The following is a 19,234-nucleotide window of genomic DNA, read 5'->3' as shown; positions in this document are numbered from 1 at the left end:
TATCAATTATTGCTGCTGCTATACAGTACGTGCACGAAAACTGTAGTGATTCAACGTTTTTGGTGACCCTGTAGGTAATTTTTAAGATAGAATTTTTTGGTTAACATTACTGAAAAGAGCCCGTTATGACGATTCTTTTAAGTGGTTCAACCTTCCTGAACTCCCAAAAATGACCGAGATACGCACTTTCAAAATTTTAAGCTGATTTTTTGAAAAATAAGGGTTATTTTAGTAAATTTAAGCAGCAAGTTGACATTATTTGTAAAATCGGTAAAATTCTAAAATTTTCAGGCCAAATTTTAGCAAAACTAGAATTAATAAAAACGGGATAATTAATATTTAAAACATATTGACATTAAAATATAAAAACATATTAACTATTAGCAAAACAATTAAAAAATAGTAATCTCCAACAGTATATTGCTTAACAAAGCATTTTTGTGAAACAGTTCTTTTTGGCATAAAGCAGTGAAACTTAGTACGGTCAGTAAAACACAGGAATAATTACTACAATCTAATATTTGTTAATGTGTTTCAAAACTGAAAATCCAAAAATATTTTTTCTGTGATGATCTGTGCAATGTTATTAATATACCTCATTTGAAAGAACGAATTCGTAGATTACCGGTAGGTTATTTTTCAATGTCACAGTTACACTAGCCTCACTCATTTAACAGAAATCACTGCAATATTATCGGATAAAAATAGTTTTTATATCTAATCTAATAGGTGAGTCATAATTCAAAAAAGTTTCTGCCTACAATTTGTAAATAAATGCTTGTTACCATTGAATTTAATAAAAAGACAATAATTTTGAGCATGTCACCAAGCCGACAAATACATCAGAAGTAATTACCATAATCGTTACGCACATTAGGCAAATTGCATGTAAACGCTTTTATCGCCCGGCACCTCACAGCTTTTAATGAAAATAAAACCGGAAGGTTAAACAAACTGCCTAATCACAATTTAAAAAAAAAACACGAGCACGAGTACCCAACCAAAATATGTGGAACAATGGTAAATCCTAAACACGTTTCGAGCCGATGGATTATGAGACGAAGACTGAGCGCCATACGCCTAAGTTCCATTTTCAAACTATTCCCAGTGTTTACATTAGCGCGTACGGCAACATGAGTACAAGTCAGAAATAAATTGAACGTTCATGATTTTATTAATTTACATTTTGTTGTGGGATTGCGCGCAGATGTGTTTTGGCTTCAAACAGGAAAATGTCGTTGTCAATTTCACAATTTAATACAAAATAAATAAGCGTTAACCTTCGCGGATTTTTTTAGGGAAGTAGTGCAGCCGACACTCCTTGGATTTATTGACTAAAAGGATCACGGAATTTAAGTTTTTTTTAGATAACCACAAAATTCCTTTCTAAGTTCAATGTAGTTTGAACGCAGTTATACGCAAAGTGATCAGTCAATCAAGTACATTCACTTTGAATTGACAGATTACAGATGTATTATAAAAAATGTGGTTTCTGTTAATTAATAACAATTAATTCTAGTCATCTAACATATATGAGTATTATCGCACTTGTAATTTTGCATCATGTATCTTATTAGTCTATATTATTATGTTATGTAAATGAAAATCAAAAATAGGATGTAACAATGTGAATGTACCTTATTGAATGTGACAAATTGAAAAAGCAAACAGTGTCATTACATTATTACGTCAACTTATTTTTGTTTGATTTTCCGCAAATAAAAACTTGATTTAAAAGTCCACTTGAACCATGGTAAATGTTCAGAATGATTCTAGAGACGTTGTATAAGGTACACTGTCACAGAACTTTCAGAAGTCTCGAAAATAACATTGGAAATAGCAGAAGCTTCTAAATACGAAGGCGTAGAAGGGCCACAGACGTTATTTTTCTTAAATTTTTACTTCAAACTCAGAAATTAACTAAATTCCAACTCGGAAACTAGTTAAATTTCTACTTCAAACTCGGAAATTAACTAAATTCCGACTTCGAACTCGGAAATTAACTAAATTCCGACTTCGAACTCGGAAATTAGTTAAATTCCGACTTCAAACTTGGAATTTAGTTGCAATGTTGTCAAACTGACAAATTCTACTATTTTAGATCTACTAATTAAGATCAAAGAGTGTTTGCAATGTTGCCAAACTGACTAATTTTACTAATTTGGTTTGAAGAGTATATGAAATGTTATCAAACTGACAAATTCTACAATTTTGGTTTGAAGAGTGTTTCCAATCGGTCCAAACTGACAAGTTCAACTAATTTCTTTGAAGTGTGTTTGCTTGCAATGTTGCCAAATTAACAAACTCTCCTAATTTAGATCGAAGACTGTTTGAAATGTTGCCTAACTGACAAAATTTGGTAATTTGGTTCAAAAGTATCCTTGCAATGTTATCAAACTAACAAATTCTACAATTTTGGTTTGAAGAGTGTTTGTAATGTAACCAAACTGACAAGTCCGACTAATTTCTTTGAAGTGTGTTAGCAATGTTGCCAAAGTTAACAAATCTTACTAATTTGCTTCGAAGAATGTTTGCAATGTTGCCAAACTGAAAAAATTTGTCTAATTTGGTTTGAAGAGCTTTTGCAATGTGACAATGTAAATTCTGAGTTCGAAGTCGGAATTTAACTAAATTCCGAGTTCAAAGTCGGAATTGAACTAAATTCCGAGTTTTTTCGGTTTTTAGTTAAATTCTGAGTTTGAAGTCGGAATTTACCTAAATTCTTTCGGAATTTAACTAATTTCCGAGTTCAAAGTCGGAATTTAGTTAATTTCCGAGTTTGAAGTCGAAATTTAAGAAAAATAACGTCTGTGGCCTTTCTACGCCTTCGTATCTAAAAGAGCAAGGCTGGAATCATTTTGAAAATGCTAAAAGCCTCATATAAGGTGCAAACCAGGGCAAATGGTGGTTACGTCATTATCTGACATTTGGTAACTCGTAATTCCATAACAAACTAACTACAATATTCGTATATCCATTATCTGTCACTTTCTAATGTTGACAAAAAATGCGTTGTTAGCAGAAATTATAAAAACGAGAAATGTTCAGTTTTCAGTATAAACGTGCAGAAATCCAACAAACTTAGGATGGCGTCAAAAAAATTTGCAATGTTGCCAAAATATAGTAAATTATATGTAAGTTCGTGTAGTAGTTGTCAACAGAAGTTTCTAAAATACATTTAAAATTGTCAGAAACCTTTTAAATAAATTTGAAATTATATAATAAATAATAATATAATAATAAATATCTAAATGATTTACAAACCGTTCAAGAAATTATTATAAATGCCAAAGGCTTTTAGAATCACTTTGCAAGTGACAGAAGTTTCTAAAATCTATTTAAAATTGTCAGAAGCCTTTTAAATAAATTTGAACCTCTCTAGAACTTATAACACTGCCAAAACAACATAAGAACATTATAACTGCCAAAGGCTTCTAGAAACACTTTTCAAATGACAGAAGTTTCTAAAATCAATTTAAAATTGTCAGAAGCCTATTAAACAAAATTTGGTCAGAAGCATCTAAAATCATTTTGTAAATACCAGAAATTCTTACAATCGTTTTAAAATTGGGGGTCACTGTCATCCAAATCAATAAATTGGCCAAACTCAGTAAATGATTTCAGTAAATTATTAGATCACTGAACAATGCAATTTACCCTGAATTAAGTAGAATTTAAGTAAATTTGGTAATTTAAGATTGAAATAATTAAACAGAAAAATTAAGATTAACACATTTTTTCTTTTTATAATGCAAACTTGCAGATTTTATACACTTTGGAAGTCGAATGTATGTACATTTACAGCCATAATTGCGTTGGTACGCCACTGCCTAGAAAATAAACGATCCTCCTACCACATTACAGTTTATGGCGGTGTATTTTATTTCAATCTGCAGGATCATAATTAGAATATTATAATCCCATTATTATTAATATATTCAATCGGCGTAGGAAGACAAATCAGGGCACATGATGGGTTGTTGGTTCAAAATTTTTTAATATACGATTATCATTAAAATAAATACAGTGCGGATATTTTGCTATGCATTTTGAAACATTTTCAGTTATTCTACGTGAAAAATCGTGTATAAATTGTATTTAAGTAAAAAAATACAAGAAATTGCATAGTTAATAGCAAAACACTAGAAATTTAGTTAATCTAAGAAATTTTAAATTAATAATAATAACAAAGCTAAAAGATTCCAACTTGTATTGCTTTTTATACTTTTTGGAAAAAATATAATTTCGCAATTAGTTAACAGTTGACTGTTAACCATGGCCATTGCCATGCATATCTTAGCCATTTATCAATAGTTTGTCAAATATGCCCTTAAGAAAGAACAAACAGTTTAGAGGAATTTTGATTTATTTCCCGTAGACTAAGAAATTCTTGATCGGTGTAAATTATGGCCTTATTACCGCCACTGTTCAATCGCAAAATTCTTATAATACATTTCTCAATATGGACCAAATTATTCATGTATAACGATATAGATAAATCAGGCATTCTTCTTTATGGCTCTAAGGCGAGGATGTGCTATTTTTGTGCCTTTGGTTATAAATGCGTTTGTTTGCAAGAAAAATGTTTACTCGGAGTTTAATGGCCTAATTTGTTTACAACTTTCCTCTTTGTAAAACCGTTTTATCTTCAATAATGCCAATAAACGCTTTCTTTTTCGTGGAGAGGATAAAACAAATATTGAAAATATATTAATCCGTTGGTAAATTTGCATAGAAAACTCTATGAAATTTGCCGCCTCTCTACAACTGGAGCATATAAAAGTTTAAACTTCTTCAACCATAACATAACGTGAAAATGTTGAAATGCAAATGAAGTCGTAAGCCAGTTATTACAGCTCGTACAACTAAATTGCTTAAGACATCGTTTAACACGGATTCTATTGAATTAAGTGAAGAAACGTTCATCCTCTTTGTAACCATACGTTTTTATTATGTTCATAAAAATGAATTAGGCCGTAAAATACTGTAATATAGAGATTTGGATTTTCATTTCAAGAAAGTGCCTTAAACAGATTAGTTTTTATATTATTTGAACTTTTAAATTATTAAGTTTATAATAAAATTTAAAGGCTTTTTTAGTGTAATGTTGTCTTTTAATGAAGAAAATTCATTAATAAGTTGACTTTTGTTATTTGGTTTCATCTCTACTCGTTTCAACCTTAATTCACTAAATTTCTGGCAGTCTTGTATACAGTGTGTCCAGGATAATTAATTACGTTAATGAACTACGTGAGTTCAGTGAATTTTGGATATTAATTAATTTATATTCTGAAAATTAAATTCTCATCAATTCACATAAAAAATGGCGTCGATAACTCTACCGGGTGTTGAGATATTCTAATTTGAAAAGAAAGCTCAAAAATCTGCTTTGACCGCCGTAACTTTGGTTCCATGACAGCTACAGGGTACATTTTTTTACGAAAATGTAGCTACAACAATTGTTTATTTAACGGGCCTGTATATTTTTACCGGAAAAATTTGTAGCGACAGCGTCAGATGGAAAAACATCAAAGTGACATCAAGGTAAAGTTCAAAAAAGCACTGCCTGCTTTGACAGCCTCTAACTTTAGTTCCATGACAGCTGCAGGGTGGATTTTTTTACTAAAATGTAGCTAAAACAATGGTTTATTCCACCACCATGTATAGTGTTACCGGAAAATTGTAGCGACAGCGTCAGACGGAAAAACGTCAATGTAACATCAAGGTAAAGTTCAAAAAGCACTGCCTGCTTTGACAGCCTCTAACTTTAGTTCCATGACAGCTGCAGGGTGGATTTTTTTACTAAAATGTAGCTAAAACTATGGTTTATTCGACCACCCAGTACAGTTTTACCAGAAAAATTTGCCATGGCAAAGCCAGGCGGAGAAACGTCAAAGTGACACCAACTGAAAGCTTAAAAAGTCACTATCTGCTTTGACCGTCCCTAGCTTTGGTTCCATAACAGCTACAGGATGATTTTTTTTACTAAAATGTAGCTAAAACAATGGTTTATTCTACCACCATATGTAGTTTAACCGGAAAAAATTGTAGCGACAGCGTCAGACGGAAAAACGTCAAAGTAACATCAAGGTAAAGTTCAAAAAACACTGCCTGCTTTGACAGCCTCTAACTTTACTTCCATGACAGCTGCAGGGTGGATTTTTTTACTGAAATGTAGCTAAAACAATGGTTTATTCCACCACCATGTATAGTGTTACCGGAAAAAATTGTAGCGACAGCGTCAGACGGAAAAACGTCAATGTAACATCAAGGTAAAGTTCAAAAAGCACTGCCTGCTTTGACAGCCTCTAACTTTAGTTCCATGACAGCTGCAGGGTGGATTTTTTTACTAAAATGTAGCTAAAACTATGGTTTATTCGACCACCCAGTACAGTTTTACCAGAAAAATTTGCCATGGCAAAGCCAGGCGGAGAAACGTCAAAGTGACACCAACTGAAAGCTTAAAAAGTCACTATCTGCTTTGACCGCCCCTAACTTTGGTTCCATGACAGCTACAGGATGATTTTTTTTACTAAAATGTAGCTAAAATAATGGTTTATTCCACCACTATGTATAGTTTCGCCGGAAAAATTTGTAGCGACAGCGTCAGACGGAAAAACGTCAAAGTGACATCAAGGTATGTTTCAAAAAGCACTGCCTGCTTTGACAGACGCTATCTTTAGTTTCACGACAGATACAGGGTGATTTTTTTTACTAAATTGTAGCTGAAACAATGCTTAATTCCATCATTCTGTATACTGTTTCCAGAAAAATTTGTGATGGCAACGCTAGGCGGAGAAACATCAAAGTGACACCAAATAAAAGCTCAAAAAGTTACTATATGCTTTGATCGCTCCTAACTTTGCTTCCATGACCGCTACAGGGTGGATTTTTTTACTTAAATGTAGCTAAAACAATTGTTTATTTAACCGCCCTGTATATTATTACCGAAAAAAATTGTGGTGGCAGCGCCAGGCGAAGAAAGGTCAAAGTAAAATCAAGCCAAAGTTCAAAAAAGCATTACCTGCTTTGACAGTTTGTAGTTCCGGTTCCATTCCAGATTTTTATTTCCCACTAAGTTAGTGACCATCACACTCTTCACAAGGTGTCAAATTGTGGAGAATCCTACCCAACAATTCAGGTTTTTTTGAGAAACGTCTGTGGGCTGTATGTGGCTTTGCAAATGTCAACTTAATATTTAACATATACTTGTAAAATAGACACTTGTGTGAGAAATGTAAAGTGACCTTTTCTGGTTTCTGGTACGACCTTAACTTTTCTTCCTAGAATGGTACTGTAGACGTATAATTATTGCATAAAAACGGGTTTTTGGCGGTTCCAACCAACAAAATCACAGCATGCCGTTTAAATTTGACAAAGACGAACGGTTTATTTTGAAAAAAGCCGCCAACGCGGAGGCGGTTCCTCTTCCAAGGGCGACCCGCAAATTTATGATCTTGTTTTGACACCACCAGCGTCGATTTATTCTTCTTGTTTTTTCGATAAATTTGACATTATCAATTAATACGATCTTCGTGTCGGTATGGGTTTCTTCTGTTTCGTGTTCCTCGTTATCCATTCAACGATTGTTCTCGGCTCTATTACAATAATTAATTGTGCTCGCGGATCGATAGCCACGTAGCCCTTGGAGGAATTTTAAATCAGCCAAGCGGCTGGGTCGAAGTAATTCGATACGGTGTCGAAAGGGTAATCTTGGCCATAGAACATACCAAGACAGAAAAGAAAAATTCACCCAAAGCGTATAATATTATATGTTACGTGCCTATGATGAATAACTCCATTTGCAAAGGTCTTCGTCGGCGGTACAACACAAAAAAAAGGCATTAGTTCCGGATATGACACGAAACATTCACCTATCGAAACACCAATAAAAACACAACAGCTTACGACTGTTTATCAGTTTTATCGGACTTTTATTACTTTTTATTGTCGATTTTCTCACTTTGAGCGGTGATGAAATCATCAAATTCTTCTAATTAATTGACACATTATGTCTGGAAGGCAAAGTACATATTGAGTCTAGAAAAATACACATAAACCAATCCTGTGATTTTTTTTATATAGAAAATATGATGTGACTTCATAACTATAAGGAAAGAACAAGTATAGTTCAATTTTTTAATGCAAAACCATTCCTAACTAAGTTTATGCAGTTAAAGTCGATTTTTGGTTGAAACCTCTCAGTACATTCTAGTTTATCTAAATGTTGCAATCCCTTTATGGATTGCCACATTCTAGTTTTAACGTTTCTGAAAAACGCACTTTACTACAAGCGAAAATGAGCCTTATTGGAATTAGCAATAAACTTATGAGTTGCTCAATAATTATTCCCAATTTTGTTATTGCGTTTGTGTCTCCTGTGTTCGTTAAGATAAAGTAACCATTAAGCAGTGTTACAATATGGCAACAGCGCAAGTTTACTTTATATTATACTGTCTGATGAAGCATGAAAGAAACTTGCAAAACGTCAAGCTTTATCAATTTAAATTTTCTAAGTTTTGATAACACATTTTCTCATTCAAGCAAAAAAATATGTATTAAGAAAGCTGCAAACTTAAGCTTTAAAAATTGCAGTGTATTCTTAAAAATTAAAAAACCATTACAGTTTTTCTGGCTATCTTGGTGAATGCGCCAACACATGAAATTAATTTTTTGCAAATTTTCTGTTTTAATACAACAAAAACAACAAATTATTCAAAATTTTGTTATACATTACTTACAGCTTCCATGTTATTATGGTTCAAGTTATCTGCGAAATCAGGTGATATTTATTTTTTTTAGGGTTTCTAGCTGATTTAGTGTTTTTTCAGGTTAATGGATAGGAAATTTAATAAGGACTTCAAAAATGTGCTTAAAAATGTGATCCAGTAACTACAAGTGTGTTTTACAAGGGATATTGTAGCAGACTGTCCTTTAAACCGTGTTTATTGAAGCTTAAACTTTGACAGCACTTTTCGCCCGGACTGTAGTACATTTTTTAGTGTTTTTTCAGGTTATTGGGTAGGAAATTTAACAAGGATTCCAAAAATGTGCTTAAAAATGAGATCCAGTTACTACAAGTGGGTTTCACAGGCGATTTTGTCGCAGACTTGCTTGTAAACTATCATTTTTACAGTTCAATTTTTGGCAACGCTTTTATTCCGGATTGTACCGAATTTTTTAGTGTTTTTTTAGGTTATCGGATAGGAAATTTAATAAGGATTCCAAAAATGTTCTTAAAAATGTGATCCAGTAACTACAAGTGTGTTTTACAGGGGATATTGTAGCAGACTGTCCTTTAAACCGCGTTTATTGAAGCTTAAACTTTGACAGCACTTTTCGCCCGGACGGTAGTACATTTTTTAGTGTTTTTTCAGGTTATTGGATAGGAAATTTAATAAGGAATCCAAAAATGTGCTTAAAAATGAGATCCCGTCCCTACAGGCGATTTTGTCGCAGACTGTCTTTTCAACCGTCATTTTTGTAGTTCCGACTTTCACACTTTCCTTCAGGACTGTACCACATTTTTTAAGTGTTTTTTTTAGGTTCTTGGATAAAGAATTTAATAAATAATATTTTTCATTCGCTTGGTAAATCCAAAGTCCATAAATAAAGAACATCCCTAAAAGCATTTAAAGCATTTGAAGAAACGTTGATAAATGTGTTGACCATAATAATTTGAAATGGATGATGCTGGATAAAAATTGGATTTTCCTCTTTACAAGATAATTTTGGTGAAAAATCAATTTTTTTTAAAGGTTAATACTGGCAAGGGTTTGCTAACTTTTTGTCATTTGAATAAGGTATCTGGCTGCAAATACTATAGTTAGCCGGAGAAATTGAGAGCATACTGTATTTTGTTGAAAGAGTAGCAAGAAGGTTTTACTAGTGGATCACAATAAAGAACCAACAACGTAGCAAAATAAAAATATATGTAATCTAACAAAACACTTAAAAGGAATTGATATTATCATTATTTTGCCCCATTTTCCAAATTTCTTCCAACGAACCAAACCACATAAAATTGATGATAACATTCCTAAACATAATGGTCCAAATAATTCCTACCCATTAAGCTCAATTCCGGCTTTAAACCGTTTGTGTCCCAATAATTACCCATTCTTGTTAGTGACAACCGGATAAAACGGACGAGTTGTCCTTTCTCGACATTTACAGGACGCGGTAGACTGCTTGTCGACAGGAATCCATTGAAAAAACTTGTTAACGCTAGTGGGAAATTGCATACCGAATAGGTAAAGATAACGTTTGTTGTAGCTCTTTCTAAAGACAAGAATGTTTACGGTTTTGGCGAACTCAGGATGTAGCTCACGCGGATCGTGATTTTATGTGTCAATATTGTTTTTGGTCCTAAATGAAGTGCCTGAGGAAATGAAGACAATTGTTATGGTTTAACACCATGTTTTGCTATGTCGGTAACAGTTTACGTTGAAACGCCTGTATGGAAGTTTTATAGAAATCGACTTGATCTTCAATAGAAGATTCTCTGTTGGTTACTTACCACAGAGCAACTTTTTGGGTGTCAAATGAACACCCTGTATAATTTGTTATCTGGTTGAAAACTTTCAGTTCTTGTCGTTGAGACTAGGTCAAGCGGATCATGTCCGATTGGGTTTCGGGCAAACCGTGACAGTCCACGCTTCATTATCTCTCCAACTTTATGCTTATCATTTGTGTCTAGCACTCGGTCGTGACAAATACAGTTTTAATTCGACAGCTTGTCGCTTAGAGCTGAGATTATTATTAGTACAATTTGATTAACGATGCCTGAAACTTATCAGAGCACTCTAAGTGACACTGACTGTTTGTAATCTCCTCCAACTAATTTTTGTTTATTAATTTTTGAAGATATGCCTTTAAGTTCATAAGTGATGGTAGATGTGTCACTATTAATTTACTTTAATATAACATGCATTGAAAATTGTATTAAGCAAATAACTGTGAAATCACTGCTTCAAAAGTCCAAAATTTTGTGATTCTTTTAGTAATATAGTCTCTCCAGGATAGCAGGTTATCTTAAAAAATAAATTTCTGTAGCTTAGAATCTTTTTTCTTTTAGAAATTTTCGTTCACAAATAATAGGATGTTCCATATTGTATATTCCTCTCCAGTTCCCAATTGCAGTTCAATCACTAAATACAACAACTAAGTACTCTAAACAATTTTAGTTGTTTGCTTTTGTTTATCTTTAGCATTCACTGACCCGACATAACTCTGGCAAGCCAAAAATAAATAACACCAAGAACAACAGATGTGTGTTGCTGGTTGAATACTAACCATCAATAATTTAGAAAATTTCAATCTTTTTAGCAGATATTTCATTTAATTAATGCAAAAATTACTTACCTTGCTCTCGCAAACTTTGTGGCAGACGTACTTGCACACTGAAACAGAAATTATTGTTAAAATGCAGATATTTTTGTTCAGATTTATCAGATAAGAGAAAAACCTTTTTTTGATAGTTTTAAGGACCTTTCTGAGTCTGTACTTACAGAATCCACTTTTTTCTTGACTGCATTGCAATTCTTATCTAAAACAAAAGAAGCCTTTTTCATAGTAACAAAAGTCGTATGACTGAGACTAAAGTTTAAAAATGAAGCATCTAATCATAATCTCAAAATCAGTTTAAACCTCAATTCAAACAGTTACAGTATACGATCGTTTCTCAAAAAATATCAAATTCATTAAATGATGGAAGAGAGTTACCAAGAAAAAAGTTCACAGAATGTGACAGAAACCTGCTATTGTTAGCATCTTCTGTTACATTCTATCAAAACTTCTCTTCAGAGTCGTATTTTTTGCTTTTTAGGGCCCAGGCGATTTCCTTATTAACAATTTGGCAACTTTGCCCTAATAATTGAGTTGCCATCTTTGCATTTTACTGCCTCAAATATCTATTTGTTTCTAAACAGTTCAAACACTGATTGGTGTTTTAAAAAAGGTGTTATTAAGAGTTAAGACAGACACGTAATTATCACGTGAATTTAAAAAATCTGGAAGCAGAAAACTGAAAACAGAAGAAAAAATACATTAGGTTTGTTCGCAGTGGCAATTTCAAACTGGTTTTTAACTAAAAATCTGAAAATGGGGGCTTTTATTTGTTAAATGCTCCAGTGACATTGACATTTTTTAGCTAAATTAAGAAAACTTTATAAAACACTAACTTATTCCATGAAACATCTTCATGAGGTGTAGCCACATGCTCATCTTCCGTATAATGCACAAGACGTCGCTGTTCAATAGATTCCTCGGATGCTTTCGAGTGCCTCCAATATTTCATGAGAAACCGCAGTTAAAGGGCACAAAAGGTTTTTCAGGATATGCAATTATCTTTGCGTTGTACATTGCCCATAAATCGTGTCGACCCTCTTTCAGATAGCAGCACGATTTTCTTGTCAAAAATGCTAAGTAAGCAGGATATTGACAATATTTTTGTAAATTAGATTGTAGTTGTATGCAACGAAATGTTGAGTTTTGGTGTAATGGTCATTATGCACGATGTTTCAGAACAAGCTGCATATTTCTCGAATACACGACTGGAAAGTTTTTCCGGAAACTTTAAAGTGAATTTCTCAACCACTTCGAATAAAATAACCACTTTTTGTTCTGCAGAAAACGTATGTACATTTTTGCGATTTATTTCAACTCTCAAGTTGATTTACTGGGTACTCTTTCAATGAACGATAAATTCAATGTTGATTTGTCCATAGCCTGATATTATGACATGCGAACGTTGAAACTAAATTGCCTCTTTAAAGCAAATTTACCACTCATTTTAGTGTTAAACGTGTCGAACTAAAATACACGTAAACAAGGAAATTGGACGTACAAACTCCGATTTGTAGAAGAAATATACGTACGCACATTCGCAAATTACTCGTATTATTTCAGGAGATTGATTACAAACCGGGGATCAGTTTGAGTAATTGACACAAATTGGCAATAATTTTGAGTCAAACGGTGGTTTCTTAGACAGATCTTTCATTACGCGAATACCGCCTGAAATTTCAAAAGCGTGTTATTTATAAAGGGCCCCAGGACAATGTGCTGTTGGATACCACGTTACAGATTTGTTATTATAGCATGTCTTGTACCAATTCTTTATACCTATCGTGTTTACTGCGAAGAGTCTCATGTTCCGCCCCCTTTAGAATTTGCCTGTTATTTTTATTAAGCTTTTATTGTACTGTGTGAATCATTTTAGTTTATCAGTATTTACTACATATAAATTTTATGATTGACAAATTTCAATTTTACTCTCAAATTTTGACAGTGCTTTCCTTCCAGATTGTACCGAAATTTTTAGTGTTTTTTTTTAGGTTATCGGATAGGACATGTAATAAAGATTCCAAAAATGTGCTTAAAAATGAGATCCAGTAACTACAAGTGTGTTTTACAGGGGATATTGTAGGAGACTGTCCTTTAAATCGTGTTTATTGAAGCTTAAACTTTGACAGCACTTTTTGCCCGGACTCTGTTTCATTTTTTAGTGTTTTTTTAGGTTGTTGGATAGGAAATTTAATAAGGATTCCAAAAATGTACTTAAAATTGAGATCCAGTCACTATAAGATTTAAATATTATAATCATTACAAATCTAGTAATAAAAATCCAGTACACACAGAGTTTTCATGTATTACTACATGTTTTCTCTTGTAATGATTCTGTTTGACCATTTGTTTTTCAAGTTTAATTTGATATTACATTAGAATATAACCAACTTGAAAACAACACACAGTCCTGCAACCAATAAACCAAAAATGTCACTGCATTGTTATCACTTTGTATATTTTATATTTACATATTGAATTCTTAAAATCAGGTGCTCATTTAGACCAATTTTCTACTTATTTTTTTCCGACCTTAAAGAAACATTTTACAAAACAGATTTCTAAAAAAGGCTTTTCCTATTGTACACTTTTTAGGTTTAAAATCATTATGTCATTTTTAAACTTGAAAAAAATACTGCTACAACGAAAGTTGCTTTGCTCTACAGGACTGTATTAAGGTGTTTTTCCCATTTAAGGGGTTACAAGGCAAAAAGTAACAGAGTTCACCAGCTCCATTATTTGACAAACTAAAAAATGTCATTCTATATGTTTCAGATCCGCCTAGAACTGAGAGAACCAGCTTAGCTCTCTACGCAGACGACACTGCGATTATGGCCCGGAGCAGGAGCGCACGATTCCTAACCCAGAAGAGACAACAGCGTTGGAGAAATGGTGAAACAAGTGAAAGATTGACCTGAACGTGGAGAACCGGCTATAGTTTTCGAAAGAAGACCCAAAATGAAGATAGAAGGCAACGTTAGGTTAAAAGACATCGACTAAAAACAGTCTAGATTTTTAAGAAGTACTCAATTTTTTATCACTGAGGATAAGTCAAGTTAATAGTGAATAAGCTTGAAATAAAATTTTTAAACCTATGGCGTATGAAAAATTGTTTTTTAAGTTTGCTATTTCAAAAACTTCGTCAAGATAGTCTTGAAACTCGATTTTCCTAACTGAAAGCAGTTATAAAGCACTAAAAATAATCCAGAGCTCTAACGGCCCTATGCAGAGTCAGTCATTTTGAATATTTCAATTCAGCGTGTGACAAAGCACAGTCTAAACTTAAATTAAGCTTAAAACTTCAAAAAACTTGAAAAGTTAGTCTTCAATTCAATTGTCATCCACCTAATGTCAATATCCTGTATTTAAGACTATTTTCAAGACGAAAGTATTGAAATTTGTCTTCAAATTCTGAAAGCGTGCCTCAAATGCAAATTTTAAGCTTCTGAGGTCACTTTTCTTTGATCAAGAGTCACTTTTTGGTGTCCAAGTCAACTTTCAAGGTTTAAATGTGTCAATTTGTAGTCAAAAATCCTAGAAAAAGTAGTTTTTCATGTCTAAAAGTCAATTTTCAATACTAGTCTTTCAGTTTATCTGGAAAACTATGACGACTATATGTATTATAAAGTAATATGTATGCGTTTGACTGTATTTTAAGGTAAATCTAACAATAAGAAATATGCTATCTGTAGTGTGTTATGCTATTTTATATCATTTTATATAAAAAAAACATTTAGCTCACTTGATTATGCCTCTTTCACAATGAACGTTAACATAAGAAACACATCCTTTTTATGTTCATTTTGCAGTCCCTAAAAATATAAATTCTCATAGTATTCCTAAATATTAATAATACCTAATTACTCTTTTAATAAGATAACAAGACAAAAAAAATAAACGACAAATTAAAAAACATATTTAAAAAAGAGTTTTGTCAACAAAGATCTGGTACATAAACATTATTATACGAAAATCAATATTAGTTTCTTTACCCAGGAAGTAAGCACACCGTTAAATAACTACTCCGATGTTTTTGGTCAATTCAGTAGGTACGAAATCGACCACCCTGTACGTATTAGGAATATCTCAAGTGTTTATTTATAATCAGTTTAAAACCTTTTCAAGTGAATTAACCGTTAATATTGCTAAATAGACTTTGAAATTGACAGAGACAAAGGCCATATGTGTGTGGTCGGTTACCGTGGGAGAATGAAATGTGATATATTAGTTGTAATTATTCTTTAGCCAGAATGATCGATCAGCTTTGATGCAATTTATATTGTTTTTGCAACCAAACAACAAGTTTGTTTAGGCTTCTCAACAACATTTTCTACAAACTAAGGGAGTCGTGTTTCAAATTACTGGTTAACTGCTGAGCAGAAAGCATAATTTCCTTGTATAACATTGTTAAAAGGTTGGCGCCATCACTTATTTATGGATTGAGGCAGTCGTTAACCTACTAATATCAAAGATTTATTACACGAGATTTACCTAAATTGACCGTTTGCCAGGAAACGTTTATCAAAACTACGTGTTATATTTGCAAAACTACTAATCTTTCAAAGGAACTAATGTCAGCAAAATCTGTTATGGCCATGGGTAGTTAAAACACACACACACAGAAACATGAAAGATGACAGTTGACAATACGCAAGTAATAAAGTAACAAATAACTGACCTCTGCAGCAAGATCCTTCGTTGATTATAGGCTGATGACACAAATGACATGGTCGGGGTTTCTTGAAAGTTTTACATCGAAATGCATGACTGGGTGCCTGAGAAATTCCGCCGGTGTCTTCGTTCTGAAAAAAAAAGAGTACGCGAATTAGATACAGATGTTGATATGTAAATACACGTTGCCTCCCTTGCCTTTTAAAGGGGAATGCATATTGTATTGGCTTTGGTTAATTGATGAGTTGCAAGGTTTGAATTAGCAACCTAGAAAACCAGAATCGCTGTTTCCAAATTGTTTCCAAACTGACTAGGAAATTTACATATCCACTTTGCATATTTTAGCAAAATTGTATGATGCTATCTTTTATGCGAAATGTTTTGTCGTTAGCTTTGTAATGCAAATTGAAGACATGTCGTACTAAAAGTAGATCTGTACAATAAGATATAATGGTGCACCACTCCCCTTCGTTATTTTTTTTATTATACTTTTCAATGATCTATTGTGTTGTAGGCATGTAGAACAAACAATACTTAAATGTAAGAACAATGACAATATAGCATAATAATTACTTACAAAAATCAGGTACCCAATCAGGAGTATTTATAATTATAATGATGATTAGGAATGATGCATTTATTTATAATTATGTTATTTCAAGACATATAAGAATAACAAAATATTAGTTGAACATTACTTTATTAACCTTTTATCTTCTCTATCTATTTTTTCTATTAATTTGTTTTTTTGTTCTTTTTTAACGTAGTGTACAAAGCAAATTTCCTTGTGTTAGTAGTTTAAAAAACCATGTTAATTAACATTACTATAGTAATGATGTAAGAAGGTATATCCACCACAACGTCGAGAGAAACCATGTTCTAATAATACTTAGCTTTCGAATCTGAACTAGATAATGACTTTATACAAGATTACAATAACATTAACAAGTAACAAACAACTAGTATTACTATTTCAAAAATTAAATCATAATTTGGATAACAATTTAATACATAATTATTACTACAAGTTAAAATACAGATAAGAGCCAAAAACAAACCTTTAATAACTATTCCATTTAATGCTCTCAAAGTTTAAAACGCAATAAAAGTGTGATTAAAATACGGGACTCAATTTTGTCTAATTGAATTTGGGATAATCTGCTTTTTTATTACATACTTCCACCCTACATGATATTATAATCCCCCTGGAGCTCGCATAGTTATTACAGCGTCGCAAACCTTGATCTTAAATGAATCGCAAAACCGGAAAATTAAGTTTGTAATATATTTTCGCCATCACTTCAGGTAATCAAAATAATTAGATCAGTTTATTTAACAGGCAGATAACCTATCCCAGTTTGAGTTGCCAGAGATCTCTGAACCCTTTCAAGACTGGTTTAAAGATGTCAGATGCCTCTGAGAGCCATTTTAACTTGCCAGACGCCTATAAAACATTTTAAGACTGTTTAAAGCTCCCAGATACATTTTGAAGCCATTTTGTTTTGCCAGAGGCTTCTGAACTTTTTAAGACTGTTTTAAAGGTGCCAGATGCCTCTGGAAGAAATTTTGTTTTGCCAAAGGCCTCTAAGCCCTTTTGAGACTGTTTTAAAGGTGTCAGATGCCTCTAGAAGCCATTTTGTCTTTTCAGAGGCCTCTGAGCCCTTTTAAATCTGTCAGATGCCTCTGGAAGAAATTTTGTTTTGCCAAAGGCCTCTAAGCCCTTGTGAGACTGTTTTAAAGGTATCAGATGCCTTTAGAAGCCATTTTGTCTTTCCAGAGGCCTCTGAGCCCTTTTAAAGCTGTCAGATGCCTCTGAAAGCCATTTTGAGTTGCCATCAGAAACCACTGAACCGTTTTGAAACTGTTTTAAAGGTGTCAGATGAGCCAGATGCCTCTTGACGCCTCTAAACCCTTTTAAGACTGTTCTACAGCTCCCAGATACATCTGGAAGCCACTTTGTTTTGCCAGAGGCCTCTGAACCCTTTTTAGACTGTTTTAAAGGTGCCAGATGCCTCTGGAAGAAATTTTGTTTTGCCAAAGGCCTCTAAGCCCTTTTGAGACAGTTTTAAAGATGTCAGATGCCTCTGGAAGCCATTTTGTCTTTCCAGAGGCCTCTGAACCCTTTTAAGACTGTTTTAAAGCTCCCAGATACATTTGGAAGCCATTTTGTCTTTCCAGACGCCTCTGAACTCTTTTAAGACTGTTTTAAAGCTGTCAGATGCCTTTGAAAGCCATTTTGAGTTGCCATCAGAAGCCTCTGAACATTTTCGAAACTGTTTTAAAGGTGTCAGATGCCTCTGGAAGCCATTTTGACTTGCTAGACGCCTCTAAACCCTTTTAAGACTGTTCTGCAGCTCCCAGATACATTTGGAAGCCACTTTGTTTTGCCAAAGGCCTCTAAGCCTCTTTGAGACTGTTTTAAAGGTGTCAGATGCTTCTGGAAGCCATTTTGTCTTTCCAGTGGCCTCTGAACCCTTTTAAAACTGTTTTAAAGCTGTCAGATGCCTCTGAAAGCAATTTTGAGTTGCCATCAGAAGCCTCTGAACCCTTTCGAGACTGTTTTAAAGGTTCCAGTTGCCTATGGAAGCCCTTTTGAGTTGCCAGAGACCTCAGGGTGCGTATTCTTGAAACGAAGGAAAGGAAATAATCAACAGAAGGACCTGTAGAATGTGACAGGAAACCGCCATTGTCAGCTTCTTGTGTCACATTGCATCCGTATAGAATTCCGTTCCCTGCTTTTAAGAATTAGGCCCCTGAACCCTTTCAAGACTGTTTTAAAGGTGGCACATGCCTCTGCGAGCCATTTTGACTTGCCAGACTCCTCTAAACCCTTTTAAGACTGTTTTAAAGCTCCCAGATACATTAGGAAGCCATTTTGAGTTGCCTCTGAACCCTTGTAAGGATATTACGGATTGTACGATTTTCTCCTTGAATGAATCTAACGTAACTTTTACTTGACAGATATGTAAATAAGAGAAAAATATGTCAATTTTTGATTTTGAGAATTTTGTGATTTCTTTTTACATTCTTTTTACAGATATGTAAAAAGAAATCACAAAGTAAAATTATTTTAGACAATATGATAATCTCATAATCTTATTAGTGTATTATTAATGCTGCAAACAGGAATAATGTCAGAGCCAATAAAGTTGATAAATAGCCGATGAAAATGTAACTAGATATTTATTCAATCTGAGCTTCCACACTTCACATCCAT

The 19,234-nt window shown here is 33.3% G+C and overlaps 1 protein-coding gene across 12 annotated transcripts in view; it reads right to left on the bottom strand.

Moving 5' to 3' along the window:
- The window catches only part of by (focal adhesion protein tensin), a 151,079-nt gene that overhangs the window by 73,590 nt on the left and 58,255 nt on the right, over window positions 1-19,234 (bottom strand). For 9 of the 12 annotated variants that reach the window (XM_081987375.1, XM_081987376.1, XM_081987381.1 and 6 more), the window contains 2 exons: window positions 16,025-16,148; window positions 11,365-11,402 (listed from right to left, as the gene is read on the bottom strand). In XM_081987375.1, the coding sequence (XP_081843501.1) occupies window positions 11,365-11,402; window positions 16,025-16,148 (162 nt within the window). Of the gene's footprint in view, window positions 1-826; window positions 1,080-11,364; window positions 11,403-16,024; window positions 16,149-19,234 lie in introns of those variants that run through there. The other 3 variants (XM_081987383.1, XM_081987382.1, XM_081987389.1) reach the window with 3 other exon arrangements.

Source organism: Ips typographus, linkage group LG9, assembly GCF_016097725.1.
Source record: "Ips typographus isolate SLU linkage group LG9, UJ_Ityp_2.0, whole genome shotgun sequence".
NCBI classification, from domain to species: domain Eukaryota; kingdom Metazoa; phylum Arthropoda; class Insecta; order Coleoptera; family Curculionidae; genus Ips; species Ips typographus.
Note: the sequence above shows the minus strand (reverse complement) of the source record. Positions and strands in the feature narration are given on the sequence as shown.